General features: G+C 36.8%; 1 protein-coding gene across 1 annotated transcript in view; it reads right to left on the bottom strand.

The window, feature by feature from the left end:
- ANKRD17 (ankyrin repeat domain 17) overlaps window positions 1-25,403 on the bottom strand; it is a 97,007-nt gene that overhangs the window by 21,180 nt on the left and 50,424 nt on the right. The window contains exons 8-18 of the mRNA XM_063458664.1: window positions 24,983-25,077; window positions 21,690-21,927; window positions 18,962-19,153; window positions 15,989-16,098; window positions 15,484-15,571; window positions 13,464-13,591; window positions 12,836-12,979; window positions 12,473-12,575; window positions 3,833-4,582; window positions 330-478; window positions 92-203 (exon numbers count right to left, since the gene is read on the bottom strand). Coding sequence (XP_063314734.1) covers window positions 92-203; window positions 330-478; window positions 3,833-4,582; window positions 12,473-12,575; window positions 12,836-12,979; window positions 13,464-13,591; window positions 15,484-15,571; window positions 15,989-16,098; window positions 18,962-19,153; window positions 21,690-21,927; window positions 24,983-25,077 — 2,109 coding nt within the window. The remainder of the gene's footprint in view (window positions 1-91; window positions 204-329; window positions 479-3,832; window positions 4,583-12,472; window positions 12,576-12,835; window positions 12,980-13,463; window positions 13,592-15,483; window positions 15,572-15,988; window positions 16,099-18,961; window positions 19,154-21,689; window positions 21,928-24,982; window positions 25,078-25,403) is intronic.

Genomic DNA, 25,403 nt, shown 5'->3' with positions numbered 1-25,403 from the left:
TAACTGCACATTAAAAAACAATAGCTAAAACAGGATATGCTTCAGTGGTTACTAAAACAACAAAAGTTGACTAGACATGAAGGAGACCTGCCTTTTTTGTCTCTGTGCTCAATGTTAGCTCCTCTTTCCAAAAGGGTCTGCACAAGTTCTTCATGGCCACCGGCACAGGCAAGAGTTAGAGCTGTATCATGATTACTTTCAGTCTAAAAAAAAAAAAAAAAAGCACATCAAATACGTGGTACTAAATACTAGAAAGATACGACAGATATAAAGTCCACAAATGCTTAGTAGCATATACATGCATACGGAATGCATAAAATGTAACTCACCTGTGCATCAATATCTATGGATGGGTAGATAGGCAGCATGGCTGAAGGAGAAATGATGGGGCTTGGAGTTGGCGTCTGAGGTTGGGATATAGAAGTTGCAATGCTGTGGGTAGGAGTGTTTGAGATTGCAGATGTTCTTCCACTCACTGCTGTTGAATAAAAGGTCTACACTTAGTCTGGCTAGAAAAGATCTATTAAAGCGCTGGATTTTATGGAATAAAGCAAACCAAACCATCAGGGTCATCAGGGAATGTAAAATTAAATATGAATTACCAAAAACGCACACTTTAGCGAATAACACTACATGACTCGTTAGCCTTAACAAGTATATACTTTTAGTGCAGCACACCTTTTACATGAACATAAAATATTACCTAGAAGGAGGTTGATAGCAAAATTAGATTACTTCATAATCCATTCAAGTGATTTATCTCCGACCAGCATATAATGTTTAAGTTGCAAAAATAATGTGTATATATCAATACTGGCATAATATTCTAAATTTGTAAAAAGCACATATATTCCAAAATGTAGACTTAATTACATCTTAAACATTAATTTTTCCTGTATTCAAATTGTATATTGAGTAGAAGTGTGCATTTAAGGCATTTCATTGAATGGATTATCAAGGCAGACATATTTGCTGCTGACTATTTGTGGTGCTATTATACTCTGCAAAGCTTTTGGGATTTTGTTGAAAAGGTTTTAAAATAACTGAAAAGGACAGAGGTTTCTAGGGGGATTTTTTTTCTGGTAACTGACCATATTTAAAATGCCCCAGATGTTGGCAATGTGGTTATTCTGCTATAAAGGCAGATAAACCACACATGTACAAAACAGATACAATCTCAAGCACAAACATAACGTGTTTGTGTGAATATACTTAAACAATATTGTAAGTCTTAGGCCATAGAGGTGGGGGAAAAAACCAAAACATCTATACACAAATTAAAACATTTAAGAGTTTTTGTTTGCCACCCCGTTTTGGATGTCAAAAAGTGATTTTATTTAAACTGGAGCACTTACATTATGAATCCATACCTGTTCAAACATGGAGGGGCAATCATAGACTTGAGAGCAGAGTGAAGCATCACCAGTACTCATAGCCTAACATTGCTCTCCAAGGTAAGACAGCTTTAAACCAATAATATGGAAGATTCTGCAATATCCAAGTTACAGAAAATGGGCTTAGAGAGGTCAGGTTTTTATTAAATATATCAAGCAATCTAACAAGGGGAGAAAATAAATAAATTGGGGTGGCACCCAAGAACACGTTGCATCACACGCATTACAATTAACTATGGCGCAACTTCAGCGTTCAATAAAACCCCTCAATCAATAAAACCCCTCAAAAAATTACAACGTTTTCAGAATTTTTATGTTATAGCATATCCATATTTTGTCTGGCCTCCCATAAAATGCATGAATTTGAAAGTAACTGTACAAGGTGAAGAAAATGCAGTGGAGGTCCCAAATAGCTGTTTTGGCAGAAACTCACCAACAGTGGCTAGCCATTAGCTTGCAAGGTATTTTCATATTTTGTGTGTATGGCAGCACTAGTGAGAATGGCATATTCTTGAGTGTGACCAGGCCCCTTTAATGATGGCAGCACTGGGAGGAAGTAAAGAATGCAGAGAGAAGAGGGCGGACTGGTAGCGCAAGCCCCAAACTTCCAACAGCCCAAGGCTAAAGAAGCCACCGCCCTGCATCCAAAAGGAAGGAAACTGGAGATTGGCTAAAATGTTGACCTGTATGTGTGTGCATCTGCATGTGTGGCCCCCAACCCATGTTTCCTGTAACATTTTCTAATTGTCTCATTTAACGTTTACCCTTTATAACATACACAGCTGAATAAGTTGGTGCTATATAAAAGTCAATGTAAAAGCTGCAAAACTAAACGGCAAAACTAAATAGATATGAACAGGGAGCAAATTACAGCATGAGCATGAGACAAAAAACGTTTAAAACCAATAAAATGCACATAAGTTATGTTGGTTGAATGTTCTTTTAAAGCGCATCATAAATGCAAAAAGCTTTTTGTTTTATCCACTGCAATTTTTTTAATTTAAAGTATGTAGCCGATTATTATTATTTTTTTTATTTTTTTTAACGGGGTCACGAAGATAATTCATTAAAAACATGCAAAAATATTTAACATTAATCATAATAAAGTTTTATTAATTTGATGGAAATGCCAAATTGTACAGCTTCTGCAACGAGCTAGTACTACAGCAGAAAGACTAAGGCTAATTTAACTTCTGCTGAGTTTTGTGGATGTTTTCTACTGTAAGAAGCAGTTGAACTACAACTCATAACTTAGAGCAAAAAAAAGAAACTGCAGGTTGGAAGAGGGAAGCTTCTACTATACAGTGCAAAATTACTGGATTAATTGCTCCTTTTAAGCAAATTTCCGCATGACTATCACACTGATTCCATTGCAAGTGCCTCCACATCAAGAGTGTAACATGCTTAATTAATTCTATCAACTGTAGCACAGGCACTGTATTTGTGACAAAAAACATGAAGGCTGACTGGGAGAGGATTCGGTGATGGTACAGCCCTCTAAGAATAGACAAGTAAAGGTAGGTACTCATTGTATTCTATATCTCAACATTTTAGCACCTTGTATAGACGAGATTTCACAATATTTAATTTGAAACCAAAATGTTTACAGTGACATATACATTTCAAGGGAGACCACACAAAATAGGGAAATTACGCAACATTTTTCAACATAGCCCAAGACTTTGCACAATATTTATACGCAAATATATACAAACACTAAAGGCTTGTATATGAACTTACCAGAGTGAATACATGGGAAAACACAATGGCAATAAGTTTCATCTTAAAACATAAATATAGTAAAATCATACTAAGACTAAATAAATAAATATATATATATATATATATATAATGAACTTTTAATGCAACTATGACAATAAGGCAGTCACAGTTGCATGAAAAACCTAAGCATTCTTAAAGGAGAAAAAAAATAGAAACAACCTACTACATCGATGTACAAGGTGCTTTAAAATCGTGAATATTGCTGCACAATATAAATTGATCAGATGTATATACTAAAGATATATATATATATATAGATTATATATATATATATATATATATATATATATATATATATATATATATATATATATATATATATATATATACTGCAGAAAATCTATTACAATAGTTCATTAACTTAAATTCAACATTATCCAACTCAAACCCTCAAGGACCTCCAATAGGTGAAGATTTAGATGCACAGCTAACAATAAGGATGAAGTCTTTAATAATTTAAACCCTGACCTACTAGAGGTCCCAGAGAACATAAGTAAGAAAATGTAAAAAACATTTTTTAACAATTACTTTACAAATGCAAAAGCATGACCTAGAAATTTGACATTGTCATGCTCACTCTATGGGGAGATATATGTGCCCCTTCACGTATAATGGTAGATACACCAATTGAAACCGGCTTGATTCATCATACCCACCTGCCATGATGTCATCCAGAGTATCAGTGAGTGTCTGAGCAGGGCTGGCTACCATTAACCCTTCTTGTGTTTCTGACATGACTGTAGGTCCCAGACCTGATAGCTGTGCTTGACCCAGTTCTTGCTGTCCCACTATAACTCCTTGAAGGTCTGCAAGATTTGCAATGGGTCCAGGGGAAAGGGTACCCGCTGCCAAAGGCAAAGCTTGCGGAATTGCCAGAGGCTGCATAGGAGAAAAGCCCATCTGTACTGCGGTCTGCTGAGAGTCATCTTTGAGCAGGATAGTGTCAACCTGCTGTAAATGGGTATAGTCTACCTCTGTGATCTCTTCCCCTACGGGGGTCAAGAGTCCCAAATGCTGGCAGGATTGTTGTTGCTGTTGTTGCTGAAGCTGGATTCTCTGCGCCTTCACCTCAAGGTACTGCTTTTTAAGCTGTTGCTGGGTCTTTAGCTGTAGTTCCCTTTCAACCTTTTGCAGCTCTTCCAAAATCTTTTGTTTCTTTTGGATCTGCTCTTCACGGGTTTTGTTTAGTTCCTCAATCTTCTCCTTGGTTAGCTGGTCAGCATGGGCCAGCTCCAGTGACTGCAGCTGGGCATTCTTTTCAATGGCTTCTTTGATTCTCTGCTCCAATTCTGTCAGCTTCCCCTGAGCTTCTTCTACAATGCTCTCTGGAGACTGACTGCTGATGTACCCCTGCGCATCCTGGCCACCTTCTGGCACATGGCCACTGGACTTCTGCTTAGAAGCAGCTGTGTGAAAAAGAAACCCCCTCAGAACCAAATGGAAGCGCAAAATTAACGGTATTCTCATGGCTAAGCCAAGCATAGGAAGTATTAAGGAATTAGTATAGGCATGTCCTTCCACAAAAGCATGAAACAGAATAAGACAGGCTACATGTACCCATAACGTTAAGCAGTGTCTAGAAATATACAAAAAGGGAAGAAAGTGTTTAGTGATTCTAAGAAAATTGAGAGCAGCTATCAAACTAAGAAGCCCTATGTAGTGTGGTGAATTTTTGAGTTTGTATTTTTTTTTTTAATAATGTTCTGTGCCAAATTTTGGCAAAGTGCTATACCCTTCAAACCCACAAAAATGGTTTTAGATCTCCATATGTTAAAAGGAGACAGATATATAAAATAGCATAGTTTATACAATAACCTGGATCATGAATTTGAATAAAACAAGGATGATGAGGCAAGTTACTTAACCAACACCTAACAAAGCACAAATACAGACAACTAAAATATAAAATCCAAAAAGCAGCATATTCAAGGGTCCCACTTCTCTATATGTAACTCTAAAAATAAATTCCCCTCCACCAACACAAAGAGAAGCCATTTAAACTAAGCAGACTAAAGAATTATCCTTGATACAAAAACAGGTTAAATGGGCTAGAATAAGGAAGAGTGTTTGCCATAAATAAAAAATAAATAATGATAATTTTCAGGGATTACATTTAAATGATCAGTTTATTATTCAAGGGGCATACTAAAAAAGTACATGCATGCATGCACCCACTCCTTGATGGTTCTGCAACTATTCACTATAGAAGCCAAAAAAGAAACATCGAAAGGAAAAAAAAGCACTGCAAACATATTTCTGTCCCCACAGCAAGCTAAATAAACAATGTTTCGACTTAACAATAGGTCTTAAAATAGGTTAAAATACTTAAACAACAAATACTTTTATGCTGAAACATTGTCGGCTTGCTGTGGGAAATTCAAACTTAGAGTGCCTCTTTGCCTATTCATGTGTGCTCAGACATTTGTCATTATGGATTCTAATATAAGTAATTCTAATATAAGTAAAGCACAGAAGAACTAAAGCACAGAATTCTGAAAAGCATTTGGTGAAAATACAAAACAAAAAAAAAAAACTATGACGAAACTATTTTGTAAACAAGGCTGGAACTAAACACAAAACACTTCTAGTAAAGGAACACTGTAGGCACCATAGCATCTTCAACAATTGAAGTGGTTATGGTGTCTGGAGTCCGTGGCCACCAATTCCCATATCATCACTAAACTGTTTACTAACCATTTACCAGAGATTCTTAATCCCTGAAGCCCAGCCAGGCGTTCCCTATACTGAGCCCCAACGTCAATAATTTACCCAGAAGAAGTGTGCGACAGCTTGTTTGGCTGGCCCATTTCTGACAGGTCTGTGCAGGGAACTCTGCTGAAGCACTCTCTGAATGGTCATAATGCACGCTGCACAGAGCAGGTGGGCCTAACGATGCACTCGTGTTGGCTGCAGGAGACAGTTCCCTGGTGTCCCCGGATGCGGTACACAGAGAAAGTAAAACTGGGCCTGGCATGGTAATGGAGTATTATCATTGTAATGTAAAAAAAAAATTTTCAAAGTAGTCTCTGAAAGTTTATTTGCTGAACAAAATGTGGTAATTTGTAGTCCCATTTTTATTTATATTCTAGACCTAGAGCATAAAATGTAATCTATACAATGCATACATTGAGAGAAACAAACCTATTTAAAATTTTTATTATTTTTCTCTCCCAGCTCTCAGTCAATGCCACGGCAGACACTTCATGTCAAGGCACTGAGATATGAGCTAAGAAAAAAAATTAAATAAAACCTCCTCACGAGAGGTCCTTCTGCTCTTACAAATACAGCAGCAACAGCAAATGCGTTGTGGTTGCTATTTAAACTCCCTAGCCAATGCTTAAAGTTTCTTGTTGATAAAGCCTATTGTTGAAACTGGTGATAAATGTTATTAATTTGTATTTTATTTGAATAAAGGATTTTTGGTCACCACTTGTGTACTGTGTCAAATACCTTTATCATTCTATATAACAAAATATCTCCTGGCACCTTTTATTTACTTCAAGAATCCTAGGTGGGGATTATACCAACAGCGCTTTAATCAGAGAGCAGTTGGTCTGCTCTACCTTTGGTTATATATATATTTCTTAGCAATATTTTATCCTAGAGAGGACTATCTGTTGTATTTGTATCCCTTTATTTTGAGTTGCTGGCACTTTACCTATAATGAACACCTACATCATATCCTGTAAGAGGGGATTATACCACTGAATGCTCTACAAGCTGGAGCTGGCTATAGCGCCAATGAATACGAGTAACCCATCGTTATTTTATACCTATTCTGTTTGAATTGACATATTGCACTATTGGAGTTTTTCGCTTTTTTGTCTATATATATGGACTTCTACAAGGAATTTTGAAACCTACAAGAACTTTTCATCTGATTTAATCTTTCCCACCAGATCCAGAATCCTACTTACATGCATAACCACTGAAAAGGGTATCTTTTACAAAAGACTATTCTGGGACTATTGTATATTTTTTCTATATTTGTTTTAGTAGCCACTTTTTAAAAAAAATAAAAATGATATCTACCGTATCTATCTCTGGTAATTTACCATCTATACTGTGTAATTTAAGGTGCAGTCCTTTTCCCTTTGTTTTTGATCTATTAGAGCAGGGGTTCTCAACGACCCCCTACCAGTCCAGGGTTTGTGGATTACCTGGGTGTGTCCAAGGTGTTTTTCTTTCTTATTTTTATTTTTTTTTAAACACCTTAGACACACCCAGGTAATCCCCAATTCCTGGACTGGTAGGGGGTCCTGAGGATTGGGTTGAGAACCCCTGTATTAGAGGGTTTGAGGGGGATTCCCTTATCTGGGTTGCTGCCCCTTTGTTTTTGGTTAATTAGCACCGATCCTTTTACGGTTTGTATTCAAGTTAATAAAAAATAAAAAATAATTCATTTTTGCTAAATAAACAAAAAATGTCAAAACTATGGCAAATACAGCTATAATGTACCTATAGCAGAGAATTTTTCCAAATAACCTATTTTTGCCTAATTTTTCTATCCAAAATTAATTTGTGAAAGTTTAGAGTTTATCAAATAGCCCTATTAATCTCTATGGCACTCAGCAGGGATCCCAATCTTATTTAATAAAATTTAGCGTCCAGACAAGAAGGCTGCTTTAGTGCTTTGGACAAGTTTATTTTTTTTTAAATTTCGCACCCATGGACTGACAGAAATAGCAGTGAATTTTTAAAATAAATCGACAATATGAATATAGTCAAAAGTGTATAAATATGTCTGTCAGAACAAGGCGTGGAAAAAGACAAGTGAAGACTGAAAAAAAAAAAATTAAAAAATTGTATATTATAACAAAGATTTCATTAAGATAAAATATATATATATATATATATATATATATATATATATATATATATATATATATATATATATATATATATATATATATATATATATGTATGGAGTTTCTTTACACTCACTGCATTTTACTGCAGAAGTTTAAACTTACTGACCAGCAATTAAACAACTACAAGTGTTCTCCATTCTTATCCTACATGTCCCAATTTCATGCACCACGTCCTCCATCTTACCACATTCAGAATAAGTAATCCCAAGTTATTTAAATAAATATAAATTATGTGGAATGGCTAAAATTAATGACACCTACATGAAAATTGATACTGGGATGGTAAGGTGTCCACTATACAACAGTACCAGATTCCTCAAAACATTAATACACTTAGAAAAGTTAAAAAGTATAAAAAGTGACATGAGGGAAATCAGCTTGGATTTTCACAATGGTTAGCAGAATGGCTGTGCAGACTTGGCTCAGGGTCGGTTTTGAACATGAAAAGCGCTGTTTCTGTCCATCGTTGCTGTACTTTTTGTAACTAAAATGCATTTATAGTTTTATTGTGCAATTTTTATACTATGTATTCTTTAGCTTTTCCTAAATGTATCAAAGTTTTGAAAAATCTGGTACTATATTGGACAGCTTACCATCCCAGTATCAATGCGGTATGCAATTATCAATTCTCACTTAAAGGGACACTCCAGGTACCCAGACCACTTCTGCTCATTGGAGTGGTCTGGGTGCCATCTCCCACTACTCCTAAGCCTGCAAGTGTAATTATTGCAGTTTTTTTTTATAAACTGCAATAATTACCTTGCAGGGTTAACTCCACCTCTAGTGGCTGTCTACTAGACAGCCACTAGAGGTCACTTCCTGGAATCTAGCAAGGATTTTCCTTGCTAGAGCGTCGCTGGACGTCCTCACGCTGTGTGAGGACCTCCAGCGTCGCTCATTTCCCCATAGGAAAGCATTGAAATTTTTTTTTCAATGCTCTACTATGGGGAGCGCTAATGCGTTTGCGCGGCGCATTAGGTCTCCTCGGCCGGTTGGCGGGATCAGTCACGCCCACCGGAATCAAAGGGAGGAGCGGCACGGAGGAGGAGGCAGCGACGAGGGACATCACCGCTGCCTCAGGTAAGTGACTGAAGGGGTTTTCACCCCTTCAGTAACTGGGGATTGTTTTCCTGGCACTGGAGTTTCCCTTCAAGCGCTTTTCATTGCACTTTATTCATATACCTACATTTATTTTAGCCATCTTACAATATTTGGATAGAGAGATATGTATAAATTGGCCCTTAGCAGCACCCCATTTATGTATGTTCAGGTGAGTGCAGCCCCCTGGAGATAGATAGATATGAAACCAGGGGGCTGCACTCACCTGAACATGTATAAATGAGGTGCTGCTGGGAGGATTTGGGAGTCTAGCCAACTCCTGGTTTTGCACCCCTCCCTGTCACAGATGCCTCATCCCAGGGCCCTATTTAGCCTTGTACTGCAAAGAATTCCAGATCGAATTCTCCCCCCCAAGTAAGTAGCCCATGAAGCAGCCATTAGGCTGTTAGAGTAGGACCTGCCAAAGATGGGGTACATTGATGTTGTGGCAGGCTTATGCAATGTATGATCACATAATGTAACTAAATCCCCATTAATTTTGCATAGAGTAGGCTTTTAAAAAAAAAAAAAAAAAAAAAAAAAATACTAGTAAATTCTGTCATTGAAGTTGCTGTTTAGTGGATAAGTGAGTGAGCTGGATCTTATGTATTGTACAAATTCTAAACCTGTCATCCATGATTTATCTATCAATGAAAAAGTTGCATCAGTCTGTGCTATATAAATACCATAAAACTGCTTAATTCAAATTCAGTCTAAAACTCTGGTCGCCTTTGAGCCCTCTTGACAATATTTCAATCCAATGAAAAAAATGTAACTCTAAACTTTAAGATGCCTTAGTATTTAAAGGGACACTATAGGTACCAGAACAACTACAACTTAATGTAGTTCTGGTGAGCATAGTCAGTCCATGCAGGCTTTTTGCAGTAAACACCGTATTTTCAAGAAAAGGAAGTGTTTACATTACAGACTAGGGACACCTCCAGTGGCCACTGCTCGGATGGCTACTAGATGTGCTTCCAGGGCAGTGCTGCAGAGTGTGAGACACTGAGCTTTTGAATCAATGCATCTATGAGGAGATTCGGATTGGCCAGGTTGGGTTTTGGCTCCACCCCTGGATGAGATCATCAGACTTAATCTCAGCCAATCCAATGCTTTCCTATGGGACAAAATTGTGATTGGCTGAGATCATTACTTCTGATGTCAGCCAAGGAGGTAGATCAGGGGCCAGCACCAGCAGACTAACAATTTTTTTTACCTCCGCTTTGCTAGGGACCGATGTTTGACTTCTATTTGCACCTGCATCTCCAACTCTTGCTTGCTTTAAGAAATCACTTTAAGGGTTTCTTCAAGCACAAAATCCATTAGTGGTTATGTTGTACTCATCAGGATTACCCGGTAATAAGGCAAATAGTTTATTAATGGATTGCCCTCTTACCCAGGTCACCGCCTAGCTCCGTGACTCCTAACCCTGCTAGATGATGCACTACTTCTGCGCTGCAGAAGCTGATCCAGTCACCATACACTGGCTGCAAGTGTCAGCTGACCGTTTTCTGCACACACTAGCATGACCATTTTACCACAGAATTGACATTATCCCTATGACGTTGCCCAATGTGGAGTTACACCTCTGGTAGCAAAGCATGTAAACTCTGTATGTGCAGTGTTTTATACTGAGACTGCACATACAGACTCCAGACACCATGACCACTTCAAAAGACACCCATAACTCCTTCATAGGTGCCAAAAATCTACGCCACTGCTAGCAACATCTGTATGAATTAACCAAAAGACAAAGACCTTTATTATGTTGGAATTTTAATAAAATCCAACACCGTCAATATTAGTAATTTGTCCATACCTGGCAATCTCACTCTTTTAGACATTTTTCTTTACCTCTTGTGCACCAGCATCCCACATTCTTTAAACTGTAAACTCATTTGAGTAGGCTATTTATTTGGTCACCATTTAATTATCTTCCTATAATTGTATTCTCATTTAACAGGGTTTCTCTCTCCTCGAACACTCATCAGAATTTCCAACTGAACCTACAGCAAAGTGTTAGCCTTCTAAAAATGGTGATTATGGTTACTTGAAAAACAAGCTATCCATTCAATGTGTGCTGACAATACTATTTTAAAATCACTGTACGCATAGAATAATTTTGTATACAGTCACTGATAGATAAAGTTTAGGATTTCCACCAATTTGACACCCCCTGAATATGCACTGACAACAATTCTGGATCACAACAAAAGGCTTAAGAATACCTAGTGTAGGCAAGCCATAGAAAAACGTTTTAAAACCATTTATACACTTCAATCCAAATTAAAATTGGGAAAAAGAGAACATAAATTAACTTGTTCCAGTGTGAGTGGATCAGACAAAGTCCAGACTGTGGACATTAATACATGAATTTGGGTTAGAAGAGACACACTGGCAGACATGTTGGTAAAGACTGTTTTCCATCAATAACTATCTCCTTGCAGTAATCTATGCAATAAAGTCCAAATATAATTATAATGTTTTTTCTATAAAGCAGGACAACGACGAGAGAGAAGCAAACAAACACAAAAGTACAAAATAAAGAACCAAACCAGTCTACAAAAAGGTGAGACAAAGAACATAACACATTGCGAAAAAAAAAAAATAACACTGAAAAGCAAAACTGCTTCTAAAGGGAAAACATAGGTGCAAAATGTTAGGTACAATATGAAAATGCATAAACAAAGAGGTTACAAATAACTTGCCTAAACATCCAATGCAAATATGATTTACATTTTAGTTTCTCTACTGTGAATTGCTTTGTATTTGGCTTTTCTTATATTCATAAAGCCAGAATTTTAGCAATTTTGAGGACACAGTAATACACATAGGGAAAGCAGTGGAAGATTCCATTAAATTCTCTGGTCACTATTCCAAATTCACAGTTGCTCCCAATTTTGCATAGGTAATTTTTTGCCACATTGTGTGACACAAACTAAATCGCATATGTGTTAGTAATGTCAGGATAGGAATACCACCAGCAAATTAAGAGCATGAAATCCAATTTTGTTTTGTATCTGGAGTACATGTGTGAACAGCGCCAAAGCCTGGTACATTTTAATATAAACCTTTTCTCAAATGTAGGGAAAATGTCAAATAATACGGTTCGGCCCTAAACAGGGGATGTAAATATTGTAGTTTAACCCTACAAATAACCATAAACTTGAAAGGAAGAGAAAAAGATCACTATAAAGTGTCTTAGCAGTTTTGAGTTATCAGTTCTTTAAGAGTTTATGCCTAGAGAAAGTGTATGAAAATGTATGAGCCCAAAAACCAACTTTACACCAAAAGAAGGAAGAAAAAGTCTAGAAAGCTAAAACTGACCTTTGTTTCTGATGGGAAGGCTTGTAGCGACACTAGCAGGGGGTTTGTCTGGTTCCTGGGGTGGGACGACCATTGGCAGTGCCTGCATTGGTACACGAGGAGCCTAAAACATTGGACACTGTCATTGCCAACATTTCTAGGAGTTGTGTTTCATAATAATAATACAAAAACTAGTCAAATGTTACAGAATTAAAAACATTAATATTAGAGAATACAAAGTAAATACATTTGGAAACAGGATACCAGGTATAGAAGACAGATGTGTAGCTTTGTGCTATAAAAATATGTGACATTAATAGACATGAACAGATTTGAGACAATTACGTTCAAAACATTTAAATAGTGATCAGAAATAAATGTTACCCGGTTTAAATCATGGGAGGGTGGTGTGAACTGTGTCACATCAGGTGGAGGTGCAGAAAGAAGGTTATTGGGGTAATCCAACAAGTAGCAAACCACACTAGTGTGACCACCTTTTGCAGCTTCAATAAGCATTGTAGACCCATCCTGCAAATAGAAACAAAATTAAAGAGTAAATCATAAATGAAACTTAACCATGACCTAAGAAACATTTTTTTAAAAAGCAGCACTAAAAGCCGACAGTTCTAATAACAGACACAGAATGTGCCAAAAATCCAATGTAAGCATTCATTTATAAAATCCCCCATTCCGTCAGGTATTATTTTCCAATAAGAGTGATGTGGTCTTCTTGTCCTTAATTATTTTGCAATCTGTTCCACTTGCAATTTAGCCTACAACAGACTGCAAAGCATGTAAAGTCAAGCAAACCCCAAACATCCACACTAGAGAAACAAATGGTTGGGGTAGAGGAGGGGAAATAAATGCTAATAAAATGTGCTAAATGCTAATATTTGATATATAATATTTTATAATAAATTAAGTAAATGCTAATTTTGGTTGATGCTAAACATTTGCCAAACTGATATTGGTCATCATATAGACAAATCTATAAATAAAAAAATGAGTATACCTTTAATCTGTGTGTGGGATCAGCCCCATGAGCCAAAAGCAACTCTACCACAGCCAAATGCCCCCCAGCACAGGCAAGAGAGAGCACTGTATGGTCATTGTTCAGCGTCGTCCTATTCACATTTGCACCTGAAGGAAAAAGGTTCCAAAATTCACCAACTATAGCAAATGTTCTTTTCCTCAAACACTACCACTTTAACATGTATTTTAAAATGGCTAACAATTTTGTTACATGAACATGGCATACCAATAAGCAACCCAAACAGAGCATATAATGAGGGGCTAGGCTAATTTATTTAGCACAGGAACCATACTGATTATTAATATCAAGTTAAATATTAGATTTGTTAGCATTGAATATCTACAAAAGAAAATCGAATCCTGCATGAAAAGCAAGGAATCAACACTTTAGAAGCTATGGCTACTTTGCTCCTAAAATTTGTCCATTACTGCGATATACTGATGCGTGTTCGGACACTCACATACTTTATTTCCCAGTTTTTTATTATAAATTATTAATAGTAAATTGTATACAGAAGAAAAAGGTAGCATTTTTTTTTTATTTGTACAAAATAAGGGAAATTTACATGCAGTGGTGTCCTTGAGACAGACCAAGCTGAAGAAGAAAACATATATATTGAAGACAAATTAAATTCCTAAAGGGATACTCTAAGCACCAGAAAACTTTAGCTTAATGAAGCAGTTTTTGTGTATAGATTATGCCCTTGCAGTCTCATGTCTCAATTCGGTCTTTAAAAATTAAATCAATTTTGATTGTTTTTGCTGCCCTAGTACCAACTGCTCTGTGGTGACTCACAGTCCCCCCACAATGGTTTAAGGTTCAAATTAGATGTTATAGCATATTGTGCTTACTTTAGAAACATAGAATGTAACAGCAGATAAGAACCACTAGGCCCATCTAGTCTGCCCAAATTTCTAACTACTTTCATTAGACCCTGGCCTTATCTTATAGGTAGGATAGCCTTATGCCTATTCCATACATGCTTAAACTCCTTTACTGCTATTCCATGCATCCACTACCCTCTCTGATATTTTTAAACCTTTGCCCCTCTAATTTAATACTGTCCTCTTGTTGTGGTAGTTTTTCCCTTTTACATATGGTCTCCTCCTTTACTGTATTGATTCCCTTTATGCATGTTAATATAACTTAAAGTGACTGTCGTTGTCCCAAAACTCCACCTTATAAGCACATTTTGATTTTTTTCTACCGAGACTTTTTTTTGTTAAGTTATACATAAGGAGAAGTACTGACTACTTTTCCTTATGTAGAACCAGCTAGTTGACAAAAGTTGACATGGCTGGAGCTTTAGTCATTGCCCTGGACAACTTTGTCACTGGGCCACTGTGTATACTCAATACCATTTAGAGACTCCAGAGTCTCAATATAAACTGGACATGCACATAATGTCACGTGCTATGGGGCTCTAGGGGAAAGGATACTATTTATTGGCACCTCCATTTTAGAAACTTAAAGATGGCGGTGCCTAGAAAGAAGGCCTGGAGGGACTAGACAACCATCTAAAATGGTAACTTAAGCCGTTCCCAGGAATGAAAAGTGGTTGATGTGAGTACATTGGGTGGTACAGAGGAAAGGATCCCTCGGCGGCTCTCAGCAAAGGGTTTCAAAAAGTAACAGCTGCTTTAAATCATGAACTAGTATCCAGCAGGCTCTTAACAGAGCAGGAGATGAGAAATACTAAATAAAATAGAATTTGCAATAAAAGGAAATTTAAAAATTAGATCACTCCTAACAGGAAGTGTGCAGGGAGGCTATACGAGTCATAGAAAAGGGAGATGTGGCTAGAGCTGCATAAACAAAGTACAAAGTGACTTAACTCCAAAATGACAGAATTGAACAGTGAGACATCAGGGATATGATCCATTTACTACAGCCACTTAATTAAGCTTAAATTGTTGTGGTGTTAAGAGTGTGCATTTAAAGTTATACTGGATCATCAAATTAGTCAATTAAAAAATATATATATATAATTGAAGCCTACCTTTGCTTATGAGAAATTGAACAGTGCAGACATGACCAGCTCTAGCTGCTTTCATTAAAGGAGTCCTTCCCCCTTCAGACTCATGTTCCTAGAAGAAAAATAAAAGCCCTTTAACCACATTAAAATTGTATACAAAGGACACTGGAAATGTAAAGCATTCTAAAACATTTTATTTTACAAGTTGATTTTCGGTAAGATATTAAACTGCACTGATTTCCATTGAATATGCATAAAAAAACAAAATAGTCAAACCGCCAATGTTATTTACGCACAGTTTCCATGTGCGGAACACCAAAAGATATAGATTGCGTATAATTTTTGGAATTCTAGAGATTACTATACAGAACTAAAAATATTTGTGTCGCCACTTTGTACCCATGTCTGCAAACCTGTACTTTATGTCTGGGATTAAATAAAAATAAATTATATTAAATTTGATGGCTGGAGAGCGGACGTAAAGAAAAATATACCACTGCCCTCCTTAGTACATCAAAGAAGAACTTACCAAGTCTGCTCCAGCCTGTAGTAACACATCTGCAACATCAGTATGACCATTTTCACAAGCATATGTAAGAGCTGTATCACCCGTGGCAGTTGTTGCATGTACATTAGCACCTATTAAAAAGAAATACATGTAGTATCACACAGACTCTTGCGGTTATGTAAAAAAAAAAATAAAAAAAAAATTGATTGGACTCTCAAACATTACATTGTACATGTACACATTTACCTATTGTATGCTAAGTTACTTATAACTGTATTTAGCATGGGAAGCAATACAATGAAAATCTGAACCTTAAAGGCATTCATTATTTTACCAAACACTCTGTGCACCATAACAACTTTCTCAATTAAGTAAACATTTGTATCACAAAAATTGGTGAGAGTGCACGACCAGTCCAAATAAGTTGATAGAATATTACCAAATTTTTTGTTGTAATTAACACTCCCAAGAAAATTAAGCATAAAACAGATCATGGTGCAGAAGAACATATATGCCGTAACACAGTGGTCAACACCACACTCACATAATCCTGAGCCTAACTTAGCAGGCTGAGACTGTTGGGATGCCAAAACTTGTCCACTTCCCAGTGAATCTGCAATCCTAGCTCAACACAGCACAGGAGACAGACCGGTTCAAAATACAGAAATACATTTTATTGGGCACAATTAAAGTACATAAAAAGCATTAATGCGTTTCGACCAATTGGATGTTTCACAAAGCGCATACAAGCAATTCTCTTTTTTTGCCTCTTTATAAGGTAACCCTCTGGTAATTTCAGCATCTTCCCCTGTAATTTCCCCGGTCCTCAGTTTTCTGCTTCCACATACCCCATTGCTTTCAAAACGTCGCTACACCATCGTGTCCATGCGCGTGACGTAGTTTAAGTCCCAATTCTCATCAGAGCATTTAGTAATCAGGCCCCTGTGTGCGGCTTCGGAACTGATCATGTGATCTAAGCGCCATATTTTAATCAGCAAGAGCGAACATTTTATTAAATTGATTAAGCCATATCCAATTAAACACCCATTGAATTGTGGAAAAAGTCTGCTTGTTAGATATAACATTGTTCATATTGCACGCAATAAAAGATTATATCTACTTAACACTCTTGTGGTTATCAATATATAGGGAAAATATCTTGAGTTTCAAAGGTGAGAATAAGGATACACTGATAATAAAACATTTATCGTAATGTACACCAGCACTTTACGGAGTGTACATTCCACTTATGTTCTTAATGCCCATTTATATACTTTCTATCGTCTGTTAAATGGTTTCTGTTATGAAATATTGATTTTTTATGGAAGACAGTTTAAATCGATTTCATTTAATGTTTTTATGTAAACCATACACAGGTATACATGTAATTTGGACTGTGTGATGATTAGTGATTGCTTAATTAATAGCCTTTTAATTAGTTCAAATCATTTTTCTATTGACTATTTAATAATATATATCCATGTTGGCAAGGTTCAGTTTGTATAAATTATGTAAACGGGACTTTTAAATGTGCCGTTTGCCCACAAATAAAATTAATTTTGCTCTTGCCGATTCAAATATAGCATATAGATCACATGATCAGGCCTGGCGCCGCACACAAGAGCATGACAACAAATAAATGCTCTGACAAGAGCTGGGTCACACACTACGTCACACGCATGGATGTGACGACGTAGCGACATTTGAACGCAAAGAGGTAAACGGGAACAAGAGAAGGAGAACCAAGGAAATGGTGGGAGAATCACCGGAGGGCTCCCTTATAAAAAGGCAAGCAAGAAAAATGGACTTGTATGCACGTTGAGAAAGATCCATTTGGTCGAATCGTGTTAGTGTGGTAATAATGACATGCTAATAACCGGATTATGTAGTTTTGTTTGTTTCTCTTCCTGCTCTTGGTAAATATCAATTGTCATTTTATTTGTTCCCAATAAAATTAATTCCAGTATTTTTAACCCATCTGTCCCTAGCGCTGCATGAAAGAGAATACAGTGTGGAGCTGGGATAGTGGATTCACTGGGAAGTGTACATAACAATTTTGCACTTAGCCTGCTACATTAGGCTCAGGAATGGAACTGATTGACCAGCGTTTTATTGCATATGTTATATACTGCATTATGACCTGTTTTATGCTTAATTTTCTAGGAATGTTATTTACAACAAAAAGTGTGGTAATATTCTGTTCTTATACTATATTTTATCGACATTTTATTTGGAGTGATTGTGCCAATCTTTAGGATTACACTGTGTGTGTTGCAAATGTGACTCAACACTTGTGATTGTAGCAGCACAATATACAATCTTTTACAATTAGCGCTACTTTTATATTTATTTCACAAGTAAACATTGTGCCTGGATATCCCTGTTGTCATCTTAAGTTAAATGGTTTATGAATGGTTTATTCCTAAAGTGCTCTAGACTGTAAGTCTTCCAGGTTCCAATGCAACATACAAAAATCAGCACACTCATTCGGTTACTAAACTGAAATTTCAAGTCTAACAGAATGGAATAGTTTTAGTTAAGGACACCTCACCTAGACAAAAAAAAGCCTGCCACAATGTCAATGTACTCCATTCTTGGCAGGTCCTGCTCTTATGAGATTAATCCACTTACTTGGGAAATGCTTCCTCCTGGGACTCTCTGCAAGTCAATGTTAAATAGGGCCTTGGAATCAGGCACCTGTGACAGGAGTGCAAAACCAGGGAGTTGGCCTGGACTCCCAAATATATTTAAAAAAAAAAAAAAAAAAAAGGGTCCAAGCTCCAATGGAAATAACTTTGCACTAGGCACAGCAATAGTCTGAGATATAAGCCAGTCTCTGGTCTATCATTGCTAAAACTGCATTAGAAGCGCATGTACACTTCTAATGCCTTTCGCTTAATGGAGGGCCAGTGATAAGGTGACATCATTGAAATTAAGTTGCCTGGAGTATGTTCAATACATTTCATAGAACAGAGGAGAAAATTAAATACACACCTGCTGCAAGCAAGTATTTGACCAACTCTAGATGACCTTCTTGAGCAGCTTCCATCAAGGGAGTAGAGCACCCAAGCTCAATGTCTGCTCCAGCTTTGATTAAGAAGTCTGCAACCTCCAAAAAGCCACCACAACATGCCAATGTGAGGGCAGTTTCCTGAGTCTCCTCTGTCTGAGCATTGATGTTTGCTCCTTGTTATATTAAAAAAAGAAAATTATTTTAAAATAGACTGACACACTTACATTTTCTTAGTTGGTTACATTTGATACTATACAAATTAACTTAAACTGCTATGTAGGGAATAACAGTTCTAAAATACAAAAAAGATAAATAACCAGAAAATCTATAGAATGTCAAATTAGGCATCCACGCATTCATATAGATATTTACACAAATAAAAAAAATGTCATTGCTTACATTAACTGAAACCCACAGACTGCACTTAAAAGACCACTTCTCTCACACACACAAAGCTTGCTGAATTACACTCTATAGCAAAGTGCCTATTTCTTTGACTGCTGGGGAAGTATTTCACAAACAGCTGGGGGAAGGTCCCCTGTCCTCCCCCACTTAATGAGAAGCATCTGACTTCGTCATTTCCCCTGCACATAGACTGAAAATAAGCACTGAGGAAAAAGAGTAGGGCTTGCAAAGACTGCAGACAGAAGACCAATTTCATTTAAGATATACCATCAATGACAACATGCTTAAATAAATGCATGCATGATTTCTTATTGATCTACTAAATATGAAGTTTTTGTCTTTTCTTCCTTCCCCAAGGTGATTGTGAAAATTTCAAAGGTTACGCCAAGCATTGAGTGCTCCTTTTACATCTACAGATTTCTTGCAAAATGAATGTGAACATCTAGACAACCCACCAACAATTTGTTTTTGATAGGACTAATCTTGTGATGTAAAACAAAGATCACGTAAGGGCCACTAATCTACACGCGCGCGCGCGCACACACACACACACACACACACACACACTAATCAAATACTCTCACTGCATCCACTATACATACATATATTCTTGAAAACATAAAACAATTCTGACTGGCATGCATATTTTGAGCATTTACCTTAATAATAAAAAAAAAAAATATTTGCAAAATAAATAAAAAACCTGTTCAGTTGACAGTAGATTTGTGTAGAAATAATTAATGTTTTTAAATGGTAAATGTACAGAATATCGTCTTGAAAGTCACAGATTATCGGTATCTGCTTTAAAAAAAAAAAAAAAAAAAAAAAAAATCTATATCGGTCCATCCCTAATGGAGAGCATAGTATTCTGCAATTGGCCACCCTGTTGAATAGTTTTACAACTTCATGGCTTTGCATAGATTATAGATTGGTGAACAAAACAAGGCTTGTTTCAGGAAATTAACAGTGAGGTTTTTTTTTTTTATATACCATTTTATTACATTTCGCAATGTTATAACATAATGCAAAAGACAGGGGGCGAGCACCTGCAGCTCTAAAAAAGAAAACACTAACTTACTTATAACCCAGTGTTCAGAGGGACTTGCCACAGCTCTTCTCTACCTCCAGTAGATCATTCCTAGTGATGATGTGCTGGCCAAACCAATGCTTCATGAAGAAGCACTGGGATGCAGGCACTGGCACTGTTAACCCCCTAAAGTACTTTAAGCAGGTACTTCACGGCAATGAAGTGGTTATAGTGCCCTGAGCTCACCACACCTTACCTTTAAGTGTTAAACAGATTGACACTTAAGTGGAGTTGCCCAGGTGACAGCCTAGTTTCTTTCCTGCTCTTCTCACAAATGAGGAAGCATTCTCTCGAGCTACAGTGATAGGGTCAAAGTGTCAACGGATGTGCTCAACCTTTCACTGCCACCATAGCAAGCAATGCTTTAGAAAATAACTTTCTTAAAGCATTACTCAATATGGGTAGCCAGCAATCACTGCTGCCAAGCGAATGTTCCACATTTACAATGATGGCAAAAGAAGAAGCCAGACTGGTACCTGCACTTATGTGTCAAACCGTGGGATAGGGTTAGAAAAAAAATAGTGAACTCTGGGCACCATAACCATTTCAATTAAGTAGTTTTATTGCGCAGTGGTCCTTTAAAGGACCACTCTAGGCACCCAGACCACTTCAGCTTAATGAAGTGGTCTGGGTGCCAGGTCCATCTAGGGTTAACCCATTTTTTTTATAAACATAGCAGTTTCAGAGAAACTGCTATGTTTATAAATGGGTTAAGCCTTCCCCCCCAAAGCCTCTAGCGGCTGTCTCACTGACAGCCGCTAGAGGCGCTTGCGTGATTCTCACTGTGAAAATCACAGTGAAAGCACGCAAGCGTCCATAGGAAAGCATTGATAATGCTTTCCTATGCGACCGCCTGAATGTGCGCGAGCTCTTGCCGCGAGTGCGCATTCAGCCGACGGGGCGGAACGGAGGAGGATCAGAGGCAGAGAGCTCCCCGCCCAGCGCTGGAAAAGGGTAAGTTTTACCCCTTTTCATAGCCGGGCGGGAGGGGGCACCCTCAGGGCATAGTGCCAAGAAAACGAGTATATAGTGGTCCTTTAACAGTAAAACATGAGAGAGCGAGAAGACAAAAATGTAACTTTTCACAATCAAAGTTTTTTGTGCAATCCACAGTAAAATTTAAAAAAGTCAGAAGAGCCAAATCACTTTGCAAAGCTCATTTCCAAATGAATGTCAATAATAATCCCACAAATAGCAAGGTGTGATAGAACGCTTACCTTGCCCCAACAGTAATGCTACCATTTCTTCATGTCCTTCTCTAGCTGCTTCCATTAGAGGTGTGTAGCCTTCATCGTTCACTTCTTCCAAATTAGCACCACGCTCAATAAGTAAGGCTGCCAGCTCTACATGACCACCACAAGCTGCCAGGGTCAAAGGGGACTCAAAAGAGTCAGCTGGCATATTTACCTGCGCTCCACTGTCAAGAAGCAGCCGAGCAACCTCTACATGGCCGTCCTAAAAGTTAAAAGATTAGAAATTTAGACTTTCCAGACTATCTTTACAAAACATATGGGTTCTAAAACAAATTACTTTAACCCCTTCAGGACCGCTGACGGTTCAGGACCGTCAGCGGTAAAACGTGCGTTTGGACCGCTGACGGTCCTGAACCGTCATAACGGTTTGGGGCTACTTACCTGATCGCCGTCGGTCCCACGGCGGCGATCAGTGCTCCACCCGGTCCAGGGGGACTGCCTGTCTGCCCAGGCAGTCCCCCCTCGGCAGATCAGGACCCCACGGCCATGTGATCACTCGATCACATGACCGCAATAGGTGTCCATGTGTCTGCCTGATATATGATATATATACACATGTATTATATCTATATATAATATATGTATATGTATCATATATATAATGTCATATTAAGTGTATTTTTATATTTATATATACGTATATTAATATAAAAATACACTTATATTTAAATTACACACGAATATATACAATATATATAATTGCTATATATATGGTATATATATATTATTATAAAATACAAATAATATGTTAATAAAAATAAACAAAAAAATAAAAATAATTTTTAAAAATTATAAAAAAAATATTTATATATGCAATTTTATTCTAACAGTATTTTGATATATATATATATATATTTATATCAAAATACACTTAGAATGTAATGATATATATATCTATGTATAAATAAATAAATAAATAAAAACAATACGAAATATACATATGTCCATATACATATAATTACATAAAAAAATGTACACGTAGACGTCAAATATATAAATATGTATATATATTAAAATTCTACGTGCGTATTTATGTAATATTTTTACCTAATTAAGTAATTTTAATGATTGCAATTTGAGGGACCTGCCTGCCAACCCAGGCCGAAAGTCCAGATAATTTAATTTGCTAGCACTGTGTTTAACCTTGTAACTTTCTATGACACCCTAAAACCTGTACATGGGGGTACTGTTTTACTCGGGAGACTTCGCTGAACACAAATATTAGTGTTTCAAAACAGTAAAACATATCACAGCGATGATATTGTCAGTGAAAGTGAAGTTTTTTGCATTTTTCACACACAAACAGCTCTTTCACTGAGGATATTATTGCTGTGATACATTTTACTGTTCTGATACACTAATATTTGTGTTCAGCGAAGTCTCCTGAGTATAACAGTACCCCACATGTAGAGGTTTTATAGTGTTTGTGAAAGTTACAGGGTCAAATATAAGGCTTGATTTTACTTTTTTTTTTTATTGAAATTTGTCGGATTGGTTAGGTTGCCTTTGAGAGCGTATGGTAGCCAGGGAATGAGAATTAGCCCCATGATGGCATACCATTTGCAAAAGAAGACAACCCAAGGTATTGCAAATGGGGTATGTTCAGCCTTTTTTAGTAGCCACTTAGTCACAAACACCGGCCAAAGTTAGCGTTTCTTGCATTTTTAACACACAAACAAATATAAATGCTACCTTTGGCCAGTGTTTGTGACTAGGTGGCTACTAAAAAAAACTGGACATACCCAATTTTGAATACCCTGGGTTGTCTACTTTAAAAAAATATGTACATGTTAGGTGTGTTTCGGGGATTTATGACAGATAACGGTGTTACAAGGTCACTATTGATACATTTAAAATATATATATATTGAAACAGCAATTTCCTACTTGTATTTATAGGCCTATAACTTGCAAAAAAAAGCAATAAAGCATGTAAACACTGGGTGTTTTTAAACTCGGGACAAAATTTTGAATCTATTTAGCAGTTTTTTTTATTAGCTTTTATAGATAAGTAAAAGATTTTTCAAGTAAAAGTCCAAAAACATTTTTTTTTTTAATTTTTCACCATATTTTATTTTTTTTTTTAAATACAATATATGACATAATACAAATAATGGTATGTAAAGAAAGCCCCTTTTGTCCTGAAAAAAACAATATATAACTTGTATGGGAACCGTAAATGAGAGAGCGGAAAATTACAGCTAAACACAAAAGTGATAAAACTGCTCTGGTCCTTAACGTACAAACATCGCAAAAACAGGCCGGTCCTTAAGGGGTTAAGAGAACTGGCAGACAAGCAACAAACGTTATTACAATGGCGTATTCCTAAACATAGGAAACTAATATGGGTACCATGTCATAACGGTACTAGTTGGCACAATCAAATCAGCACTGTGCAAAAAGAGGATGGCAGGAATACACAAGAACAAAAGTATTCACATTTCCCCAACAGTGACGTGAAGCATTTAATGTTCTATCAGCCTTAAACAGAGGGGAAAATAACAAATCTTGAGTCTGATTGGTGGATAAAAGGTCATGCTGATAACTGGATTAGGTTATTTTATTAATGTCTCCTCCTGCTACTGGTGAATATCAATTTTAGTCCCTAGAACATGTTTTCACAACAGGAAAACAGAAAACTATACCCAATATTCCAGCTGATAGGTAGACATGTATTAATACACATATATATCCTGAGGCATAAAATACAGATCTAGAAGAGAAAAAAAATCACTAAAATAGCCTCACAAAAGCTGAAAGTATCCCAAATTACAATAGAGTTAAAGTAGCTGTCACCTGAAACATGCCTATCTCCCACTTCTGCACTTAATTCTAGATTGATTTCTCTTTAAAACATGACAAAGTAGGGACTACTTTGTCTTTTGTATTTTTCATACGCCTGTCAATTTTGACAACGGGTGGAGTTTAACCCCTTAAGGACCAAACTTCTGGAATAAAAAGGAATCAAGACATGTCACACATGTCATGTGTCCTTAAAGGGTTAAGAAGAGTTTATCTTCTTGTGTTAGCTTGACCAAAGAAACGGAGCTTGCCATAAACCATACCTTTTGCCAAGATTGTCAAGTGTAGGGAAAAAATACATAAGTAGTACCTACTTTGTCATATGTTTCGCCGAGAAATAGATCAGAAATTAAAAAAAGAATCACAAATTCTAAAATATGAAACAATAGGAGAAAGGTACATTTGAGGTGACAGAGCAACATTAAAGTGAATTTTATTTTGTACATAGGATCTCACCATGCAGGCTTCCATTAAGGCAGTATGCATTTCATCTGTCTTGTGTTCCTGATCAGCTCCAGCTTCCAACAAGAACCTTACCATCTCTAAATGCCCTAAAATCAAAGGAGAAATAAAAAAATAAAATAAGTTTAGTTGTTGTAAATTGAACAATTGCAAAGAGGAAAAATATATATTCACATCTAGTCATTATTCATCTGTTAGTTGTTGATAGTTACAAAACCAGACGGGAATGCTCGAAGAAAACAAGTGATCTAATGAGCTAAAAGGAAATCATCTGCCTAATAAGCAGCACCAGACATAAGGGTAACTATTCTTTAAGTTAATTTGCATATACAATCAGGCAAGAAATAAGTGTAGCCCATCCTCAACACTTTTTCTTTGCTGAATGTGAACACATACAATGATCAGTCACAAACTT

Source organism: Pelobates fuscus, chromosome 6 (genome assembly GCF_036172605.1).
Source record: "Pelobates fuscus isolate aPelFus1 chromosome 6, aPelFus1.pri, whole genome shotgun sequence".
Classification (NCBI taxonomy): Eukaryota; Metazoa; Chordata; class Amphibia; order Anura; family Pelobatidae; genus Pelobates; species Pelobates fuscus.
This window is presented reverse-complemented; position numbering and strand designations above follow the sequence as displayed.